The following is a 10850-nucleotide window of genomic DNA, read 5'->3' on the forward strand; positions in this document are numbered from 1 at the left end:
AATAAGTCATACTTTTTGCCAAGTCCATCGCAAGTTAATCACAAGTCAAATCATGAGTCAGTCACAAGTAGGGTCACAAAATGATGATAAACACTGACGTTATAAATGACTTGCGATTGGCTTGTGAAGGTTTGGCATTTCTGTTACCAAAGCAACTATAAATTGCAGCCACATCTTTACTTTCTGTCTATCTTCTTGTCAGAAGCTGATACAATCTTCTGATTTCATGGACCGTCGGTCGTAATTATTTCGCAGTGGTACTTCGTTCTCAAATAAACCGTCAACTTCTTTAAAAGCATATGCTGTACTTAATACTCTTATTTTGCTGTTGCGATTGCACTTTCGTGCTTTCGTGTGGCTTCATCCTGTCACTGCTCACTATTTCAAGACAACGTATCAGCGAATTCAGTGAAGAAGATAAATGCTGAAAGAGCGACATAGTTAATTACTGCTAACAAAACCTGTTGCCTTTGGAAGCAAAACTCGATTTAATAAATTATTAGTAATATTTTTTTAGCAAGAAAAGAAAAAGCGCTCGCCAAAAAAACAGAGGAAAAAATAAAGAAACTATTTATGCAACCTCAAGACTGATCACAAGAACAGTAGGCCTAGACCCAGCTGCAGAAAAAAATATCAAAACTTTTAGAACAAATGCCTATTTTTTCTCCCATAATCTTCAGTACCACCCCGATGGAATGAGAAGCCAATCAGTAAGACAGTCAACCAGGGTGATGACGTCACACTCAGGTGCGACGCGCGAGGCACTGAACCGCTGAACGTCACCTGGCGTATTGAGAACGGCAGGGTAGGTATTTAAGTCTGGGTACCAGACCTGCAAGACTCTGACAATCATAAAGCGGAGCTAGTGGTTCCAGCTGTGTATATTTTGAGGAGACCACGGGCAAAAGCCTATGTCTAAAATGAATGAATGAATGACCATAATAAGCATATTTTGAACAGAGGTCTGTACGTTTTGAGTAATGCGCACTGCGCAGGCGTAAGGTACCTCATGAATCTGAACCATTTTGTCATAGATCGAACTTGCTCAAAATGGTGCCATACTTAAACGTGTTCAATTAAGAATCAAAGACGAAATTAGTGGACGTTGTGTATTGGTATTTTTTTCAACTAAAAACTAAATAATATCTGCTTCTTTTCGACTTAATTTCGATGTAGAATATCAGCATGCCCTTCGATGGCCACCCTCGCTACTCGGTCGACGAGGAGACACGTTCGTTTCGAATCGCTAGTGTCGAGCCAGCAGATAAGGAATTCGTGTACCATTGCGAGATTGCCAACGACGCGGGGTCTATCTCGGCGAGTGCCAATCTTCAAGTTATCGGTGAGTGTTGTTGGATGGATACAAGAAGAGACTAAATACGGCAGTTACAGTTTCAAGACATGATGCGGCAGTACGCTCACGCGAAACATGCACGTTTGAATTTGAGGCGCACGTGCGTTTTGGCAATTACATTGTGTTAAGTCAGCACTGCAGGAATTAGTAGGTAGCTAGGTTAGTTTTATACGATTTGTTTAATAGCTAGACGCCGGTTCCTAGAAATTTGTTATGTTTTGGCAATAGGTAAGCTCTGCAAAAAATAAAACATTTCAAATCTCTGCTGAATTACAACAGCAGCAGCCGCGGCGATTTCTTGTCAACATTTTAGGACGGGGTTTTAGCAGCCCAACATTTATTGGTGTGGGGGATGTCCCTTATCCTCCTGGAATTGCCGCCCATGGACAGCAGATTTGTAGTTTGTGGAGTCAAATTCGATAAGGATCGCTAAGGATAATTAATACATGTAAGTATCATGCAGCCTGTATAAGTGAGGGGCGTGTTGGAGACTGACTTTTCAGGATCAAGTTGTGGAGTGAGCTACGACCGCCGGGAACACATCAGTCGACGATTTTTGGTGACCTTGGTGCAACTGCGACGATTTTAAGACGATCGGCATCAGCCGGCGTATAGCAAATCGCAGGCTGACATGAGGCTGGGCCTTAGCCTTTTTAAGATCCAATATCGGACACGATAAGGCTAACATTTCGAGTGGATAAACTTGGGTACAAGAGAGTTTACCCATATCGCCTTCCTATTGTGTCCTCTATAATCTAGAAAAAAGCAAAAGTCAAGTTCGGAAATAATCTTTGAAGATTGTTTCTCCCAAATTATTTCAGAGCAGTGGCAACTGCCGAGTATTACCGCCCCCTTGCCCAACCAGACTGCCTTCGTGGGCGACGATGTGCGCATGTCCTGCCAAGCCTCGGGCGACCCCGCCCCTCAGGTCACGTGGTTCCTGCAGGACCTGAGCATCGAGACGCTAATGGACGAGAGGTTCGTGGTGAGCGAGAGCGGGGAGGAGCTTAGCGTGAGTAACGTGAACCTGCGTGATTCGGGGACTTACAGCTGCGTGGCGGCTAACGTGAACGGGATCAAGAGAGAGAAGGGAGAGCTTCGTGTCGTTGGTAAGGATATGCCTGTATTAAAGCCATAACTTTTTATTATAATAGCCGTTGAAAAGGGATATGTGGTTAAAATAGAATCAATCCCGCAGGTCGAAAAGTTAAGCCGGTGTACTTAATTACTTTTGGAAAGCAGCTATAAATATATTTTTACGTCGGCTGTCCGGTTTTGTGACGAAAACATGTAAAGTCACAACAATGATATCGTTTGAAGAACTCTTATATTTTTTCGGATTTCTATCCGAATGACACGGAATGTCAGTCTCCAGCCGGATCTGCTTTCGGAGGAAAGAGATGACAGAAGTTACAACTCCATCGTAAATACTTGTGTGTATTGAAATAAAATCAATTAGCAAATCAAGTTTTTATGTCGAATAAGCACAAGGGTTCTGCTAAAAGTCTGAACCTTTTACGAGCTCTAGGGAAGCACTGAGCATTCATTGTTTAGAAGATTTCTGCAATTTCTACACGTAAATAATTATTTGATCCGCAGTGCCAAGTTTGAAGCTGACGAAAGGCCTGACCAACACGACAGTCGAGAACGGCAGCGCGCTGAATCTCGTCTGCGCAGCCGCAGGCGACCCCACGCCTGAAGTCACGTGGTTCTTCAACGACAAGCCAATCAACGTGAGCGCCGCGCCGTCCTACGTCATAGTGGGCGGGGATTTGTCGGTGTCTGAGATGGCGCCGCAACACGAGGGCAAATATGGCTGCCTGTTTAACAACGAGTTCTTTGTGGTGTCCTCGATCGCGATGGTGAACATCACTCGCAGTGAGTATTTTTGGTTTGGTAAAAACAATTCGTCCACTAACAAGCCGTTTTTCATGACTTCAAACCGTTAAATGTTGGTCTGCAAAACTTCGCACAGTCAGAGTTGTGGATTTGAGTTGTTTGAGTACGGTTTACCAAACAATTAGTGAACAGCTTGTATAAACTTTTCGGACGACTAAAGAGAGATTTTTGGTATGGTGGGTTGCGTATGGACGAAGAATTGACTAAATTATGAGCAATTCAACATCATTTTGAGATATTACAATCATGGAAATGTTAATGGGAAATCAATGAAACTCCTGAAAAAAATATGTTGCTTCTTTTGGCGCATGGTAATGGATTTACGCGAAATAAATATCTGGAACTAGTTTTTTTTCAAAAGGTAAAGTTTCCGTCAGCAATATCAAGATTACATTTTATTATTTCACTCCCAAATCATTGCAGCTAGTTCATGGGACACCAAAGCGAATTTGATGTTAAAAATATTTTCAGCAAAATATATTTGAAAAGTAAAACTTTATTGTTTAGTAGTTCGCAGCGCAAATAACTGCCGCGGTATCAACACTCTTTGTTAACCTTTGCGTGGAGCATGAACCGGCCGTAAATGCACATTTTTAAAGGGAATTTAACTGATAGTGTTTCGTCTGCTGTGTTTCAATTTTGAAGAACCGGCCACGTCTACATCAGACAACGAGGTCTCCATCCCCACCCTCAACAGGACCACTTCGCCCAACGATGCGACCGTTGACTCATCGGCGACGCCTGAATTGGAGAACACTTCCTGCCAATGCACCAGTAATGATTGTCTTACTATGGACCGATCCAGTAAGCTCCGCCCAGTGCGCACGTGGAGAAATTAACACCTGCTCTCCTCTCCAATGCAATGCCACGCTGCATGTTCCTTCCGCGCGCATCATACGCGCGTGCACGCATGTCGGACTTTAGTGCACGCACGTCGGACATAAATCGCGGCTGTGATTGGTCAGAACACCATGGGGCGGTGCTTACTGGATCGGTCAATACAGGCATAGGCCTATAAGATCATTTGCATACGGTCCCGAAAGTAACCTGTCGAATTACTACTGAAAAAAAGTATTTGGATTAAAGATCGTACTGGTACTTAACACGCTGTGAAATTATTCCGTCTGGCTTGCTGTCATTAAGGAGAAATCAAGAAATGTAGGTGATATCCAACGTTCGGTCAATGGACTGATTTAAAAAAATAAAGACTGCTTTATATGGACGAAATCTTTTTTCCTGATCAAAAGGTAGAATACGGTTTTTCACTGTTTTCTCGAAAAGTGTAATATCCACACTGCAAAAGGTTGGTGCAATTTTGTTTGTTGAACACATAGGGAATTTGTACATGGTGAATGATGTTTTGATGAAATGGGAAAAAGAGAAACGATTATGCTTGAAGGCAAACTTCATGGTTCTGATATATAAACTCTCGTATGGGTCATTCTTTAAATTGGGGTGCACTTTTTCCCTGTCCCTGTTGCACCTGACATCTATGATATTATCATTTTGATGCACTCCTTTATGCAGTCATCCTCCAAGAGTGATTATGAATAGCCAACTGCCTACCCAACAAATAAAAAATAGCTACAAGTCAATATTTAATACTTGAATGGCAAATTAATAAGGTAACAGAGACAGGGAAAAAAATGTCACACTTCGGAAATGTATACAGGCATGCAACTTTTCCTCGGATCAGCTGATTTCCTCTTTTTTTACTTCACATGTGTGCCATTGAAAATAAAGAAACACTTTACAAAGTCTGGAAAAAATTTGAATTTCCTCTTTTTTGCGATTTCCCAGTTGCATGCCTGTGTATAGAATGAATGCCTACAAGACCATGATATCTACTCATTTGTGTGCTTTTATTCCAGAGCCCGAGGCCTCTCCTTGTGAAGGAGAGCAGCGACCAGCCATCAAACCTCGTCGCTATGACATCACAGACGCTGGCTTGAAGGACTACTTCAGGGGCTGGGTTGACGTCACGGGACAGGGCGCCGCCAACGACTACTGCCGGTAAGTCTCGAAACTTCGCCAAAACAGAAAAAAAAATTTTTTCCAAGAGTAGATAGTTTTTTTCGTATATAGCGATTAGTCTTTGACAATGAAACTTTTCATGGTGAAATCTCTTTTTTTCCCCCTACCTGCCTTGATTGGCAACCATAGCCTTTCACTCTGTGACAAATGACACCACAAAAACTACAATTGAAAAGTGGCGTAATTCTCTAGATAGACCCTCTCATAAAACTGGTCACTGCTCAGTCAACCGCGAATGTAATGACACGATCAGGGTGTCATTTTAAAGAAGAGATTCAACCCTAAGGACATCTCCCTTTGATTCACATGTGCCCTACTTCGGTTCCAATTAGCAATAATATCTCGGTTTCGTTTTTTTTCCTTCTTTGATCCACCCTGTATATTACATTTAACTCGCATCTCTATATAACAGAATCATCAAGGCGCGAACGTCCACTCGTTTTCTGGACACATCGATGCAGCTAGCCTGCGCTATAGCCGGTACAGCTGGCCAAAGCGAGTACAACTACGTGTCCGGAGAGCGATTTGATGTAGGCCAGATGGACACTTGGTACATGAGGGATGAGGATGGCGACGGGAGAGACGACTACTGCAGGTGAGTGATGATGAGTCTGTCAATGCAGCAATCTAAGTCAGGTGTCCTGTGTCTGACCAACGCGGGAATACTGGGTTCAGAATGAGGTTATGGGTACCAGACTGTCTGGTGCAGCCATCTTGGTCAGGTGTCCCCATGTCGGACCAATAAGTTATGTAGGGTAAAGTATTTCAAACTACTTGACACAGGTCACCCAATGTTGACTCAGCCTTGCTGACCCAGTTGTTTGCTGGGGGTGTGGCCTAGTTTGGCAGTGGTTAGGGCTCGTGATTCATGATCAGAGGGTCAGGGGTTCGAATCCAGCTGCAGGACATGTGTTGTGTCCTTGGGCAAGCCACTTCACCCCCACTTGCCGCCCTCCACCCAGAAGTATAAACGGGTACTGGCATTAAAACATGCCAAGAAAACCGCATATAAACGCCGGCCTGATTGGCCATATTGGCTCGTTATTTGCTGAAAATAAATTGTGATATCTCATCTATAACTGAAACACTTCACTAAATGTTTCAAGACCCCGAAGATGATCTGTTTCTCGTTTCTTTTTGTCCAGGTGTACGAGTGACGCACCAGACGGTCAGTTCGTCTACTGCACCAAGGCCGACGTGGGCGGTTTTCACGGAGCGCCTGGTATGGAAGAGTCGCAATACTCGTTCAAAGCGCGCGGCGATCGGCGCCTACTCCGCAAGTGCCGCAAACGGAAGGTGGACCCTTTCTTTGGCATCGCTAGCTCATCTGATGACAACTGAAGATGGATTATGTAAATTGGGTAAATGATTTTGAAGAAAAAAAAGAGGAAGGTTTTTGGTCAGAGTGACAATACTTTCAAATATATACAGTCCTATCTAAAGTAATGCTATTTTGGTTCAACAAAGAAATTGACTGGAGTGGGCTTGAACCTGCGACCTCCAGATTACCGTTCCGGTGCTCTAGTGAGCTATCCAGCCCAATGTTGGCAGTTCCCCATTTAAATTAATGCTATTTAAAATGCAACAGACCCTTGTCATGATGAAGTGTTTTCAAAAAAGGAGTACAGTCCGGTTTGAAAGATGCTCGGAAAGCTTAGTGCGCCCCATTCGGAAGTGAAGCTTCCGTGCCAAGTAAGATGTAACAGACTCTGAAGTTGGCCATAAAAGTATAAGAACATTTACTGGAGCGGACTTGAACCAGCAACTTCCTGAACATCGCACTGGGGCTGTACCAATTGGTTTCCCACTTGCGGAACATGTCCTTGTTCATGTTGCTGCAACATTGAAAATAATAATCTGATCTGTTGTCATACCAAAAAAGTGAAATGGTTTTGAAACCATTATGAGAAGGATCCCGAACGATGAGGTACTTATTCGAGTATTTGTGTTCACAAATGAATTGTATTCACTCTTGAAAGTAACAAGTAATTTGTTTCTCAAAATAATAGTTTCATACCTCCTTAAAATGCCTGAAATCTAGTCTGTAATTGGCTGTAACAGTCACGTGATCGACGACTTTCCTCCAATCATTGTATTCAAATGACCACGTGGCCGGCCATGTGGTTTTCTCTCAGCCAATCAGAATGCTGTATTGATGAATGAAATCTTGGAGTGTAACAAAAACTGTACCATAGTTATTTTTGCCAAAAGGAGAGGAAAACGGAAATGGTATTTTTGTAAAACTGTACACAACTTGGATTTTTTACGGGTACGTAGAACGGGCGTGTTGCTGCGCCAAAATTCACAGGTTATTGGAAAGGTATTAAAAAAACCGATCGGTGTGGAATAAATATACACACAAAAACTGTATTTGTAAGTAACTTTCGACACGTATTGGACTTATGATTCGTATTCGTGTAATCTTTGCAGGTAAATTAACGTTTGCTATAAATATGTTGATATGCTTTTTTCAATTGTAGATGTATACCTCTTAGAATTCACAGCGAAGTGAAGAGTTCTTAAAGTATTTCTCTGTACGATATCTGAAGGTGGAGGCTATTAAAATATAAATTCAGACTATGGTGCTGTATTTTGCATATTGGCAAAGAAAGCTATGGAAGGTGGGGGGGGGGGTTGTTCCTTAAGCGTGTGAGGCAACCATGAATAATTCAGTAGTTGTCCATGGGAGGGAAAAGTATGTTTATTCATGAGAAATTACAATGACGTCAAAGTAATTAGGCCTACGTAATCTTGGCTGTTGACATAGCAACAGAATAATGAACGAGGAGAGATGGTAGCCAGCCTTGGTTACCAGCGCGAATCGTTAGCTGTGATCCATCGTCCGGGAAATTAAAAGTCAAATTCTGAATCGATAGCAAATTGCATTTATAAATGAATTCGGCAGCCACTCTGTTTACAAGTTGGATGTCATGCATTGTTACTAGCAACGAAAACTGCAAAACACTGAATATTCATATTCACGGATGTTGAATATTCATGAGCAGCTTTGGCCACTTTCCTGCGCACAAGTCAAATTTTGCACTATAACCAGCTCCCGTCTTGTATTCAAAAATGGTTCGGTCCCGTTTATAATATGTTGTGTACAATAATATTTATCTCCGTAAAAACATGTAGAAAGCTTGCTCCATTAATTAAATTATGTGTATCGCCCAGACAGGTTAGTAATTGACCGAACCAGTAAGCTCCGCCCAGTGCGCACGTGGGCAAATTAACACGCGCTCCTCTCCAATGCCACGCTGCATTTTCCTTCCGCGTGCATTATACGCGCGTGCATGCATGTCGGACTTTAGTGCACGCACGTCGGACATAAATCACGGCTGTGATTGGTCAGAACACCATGGGGCGGTGCTTACTGGATCGGTCCATTATTAAATAATTGGTAAGGTTACGTATTTGTAAGCATTTTTTTGGGAAATATTTACACCATTGTACATGTCTGTATAGAAGATGACTAAAATCAATGTCGGAATAAAAGGACAAACTGTGTTTTCGGTGCCATTTTGTGTGTTGAGTTCCAAGTTTTTATTCCAGAAAATATCAAGGGTGTTGCCTCAAATAACAAACTTAGGATAGGTGGTGACCAGTTTTGGCGAGTATCAACTTAAAACTCATCAAGGATTTATAAAAAGGAAACCTTGCAATTTGGCAACAAGTTTGATTAAAAAAAGAAAAAAGAAAACTAGATGGAACCTTGCATACAACAAAAAACCTCTTACACAAACAATCACAATGCATAACTGTCTTGGCAATAAAAGTACATTACATACATGTACATCTTCTTTTCACTATCAAACTAAAAGTCTACGTCTAACCTACTGCTACAACTGTCCAACACTTTCAATTAATGGGAGGTTTGCGGTAACACCATGTGAATGATATCTCTCACTATGAGTTGCGTGGTTTTGAGTCGGTTCAACTCGACATTTCGAACAGTATGCTCTGCTCGTCATCAGGAGCTGCCGGACTCTTGCTGGTGTAGTACTTTAAGTAGTAGATGCTAAGACAGTGGAGACGGGAGATTCTGGAGCAGGATGCCAAGTTCGGTGGGCCCGATGACGAGCAGAGCATACTGTTCGAAACGTCGAGTTAAACCAACTGGTTCATCTCAGAACCACACAACTCACTAGTAAGAGATATCATTCAAATGGTGTTACCGCAAACCTCCCATTCACTGATCATGTCCACCATGCGACCCTGAAGTCTTGTTTATCTAACACTTTGAATGATAGTATTGCTGAGCCCCCGACCTGAGTGGGGCGCCCTCGTTGACATAATTCAAACCCTGACACGCAGAATTTCACAGTTTTGGGGTAGATCTTGCAAACGATTTTCGGGAACCACAAAATGGTGTCCAAGTTGGAGTTGAATCCCCTACGATAACATTCCTGGATCTCTTGATCACAGATTGCAACCTTACTCTTCTACTTCCAGGTGGAGTAACACTAATGCCTATGCTACTGCAAGACGTCAGAGAAGCGAAAAGCTAAATTCGATGTCCGAACTTCAAGCACAGTAATTAGATGAAATACCCAAGCAGTGTCTTAACAACTAGAAACACACCTGGAATTTAAACACACATCTTAAACACAACTGGAACTTTAAACACGTCTACCAGGACTGTGTTGTTGGTTTAAAGCATGACAAATCTTTTTTTCCGTCTGGAATTGGGAGTAATTCCAACTCGGGTAAAACTTATGATAAACAATCTTTTCTGCTCAGCAGTTCCTAGTCTTGATTCAAGACTGGATTTGCTTTTTGCATTCCCCTATTTTGCAGCCAGTCCCGTGACAAATGCCGTTAATTTGCCGCCGCTGCGGAGGTCTGTAGCCACCAGATGAATCAAATTCAGTCTTAGCAATATTGGCAGCGCTACCCAGGATATTCTGAGCGTACCTCATGCGCATGCATTAGCGTGAATACGTCGCGATAGAGGTATGCTCAAAATTTTCTGGGTAGCGCTGCCAATGTTGCCAAGACTGGATTTGACTCCTCTTGTTGATAGAGACCTCATTTTGTCACGGACCGGGTGTACCGGTCACAGACAGTCAAAATTCACTTCCCTTTCGCATCTATACTTTTAACGAAGGCTAGTCACCAGCTGTCAGATCATATGTCAAGCAAGCACTGTGTCTAGTCAAACTGGGTCCAGACAAAGCAGGCAAATTGTGGTCACAGCTGTTTTATTACTCTCCAGGAGTCCAAGCATAGCTGTATCAAGTTACTTAAGCATTCCAAGGCAGTCAATCCTGCTTTGTGTAGGCTGGAAATTCTTAAGGGTTAAAAATAGTCACTTGATTGATTTTGATCGCAAAGACAACTTGGCACAGAATGTATGTTTGCATACGCGGGTTAATCGAACATCAACCCCCCCCCCAAAAAAAAAAAAGAATCCAGGTTGTGTGTTTTGATTGATTTTGCTGGTTTTTGACAGTGGATCCCAGCAAATTCTCAAAAATTTTGAAAAGGTAACTTTTTTTCCCATCGACTATGAAAATAATCGCTTTCGATGTTCATTTTAAAGTGAAAACAGTGGTCATGCTAT

The 10850-nt window shown here is 42.4% G+C and overlaps 1 protein-coding gene across 2 annotated transcripts in view; it reads left to right on the forward strand.

Annotated features, from left to right (window-relative positions):
* The window catches only part of LOC119726335 (hemicentin-2-like), a 45843-nt gene extending 36868 nt beyond the window's left edge, over nt 1–8975 (forward strand). For both annotated transcript variants that reach the window (XM_038197993.1, XM_038198000.1), the window contains 8 exons: nt 681–805; nt 1177–1342; nt 2176–2463; nt 2954–3232; nt 3899–4027; nt 5125–5266; nt 5700–5882; nt 6433–8975. In XM_038197993.1, the coding sequence (XP_038053921.1) occupies nt 681–805; nt 1177–1342; nt 2176–2463; nt 2954–3232; nt 3899–4027; nt 5125–5266; nt 5700–5882; nt 6433–6628 (1508 nt within the window). In that variant the 3' untranslated portion in view covers nt 6629–8975. The remainder of the gene's footprint in view (nt 1–680; nt 806–1176; nt 1343–2175; nt 2464–2953; nt 3233–3898; nt 4028–5124; nt 5267–5699; nt 5883–6432) is intronic.
* The last annotated feature ends 1875 nt before the right edge of the window (nt 8976–10850 follow it).

The sequence above is a fragment of the Patiria miniata genome, unplaced genomic scaffold, assembly GCF_015706575.1.
Source record: "Patiria miniata isolate m_02_andy unplaced genomic scaffold, ASM1570657v1 HiC_scaffold_1, whole genome shotgun sequence".
Taxonomy (NCBI): domain Eukaryota; kingdom Metazoa; phylum Echinodermata; class Asteroidea; order Valvatida; family Asterinidae; genus Patiria; species Patiria miniata.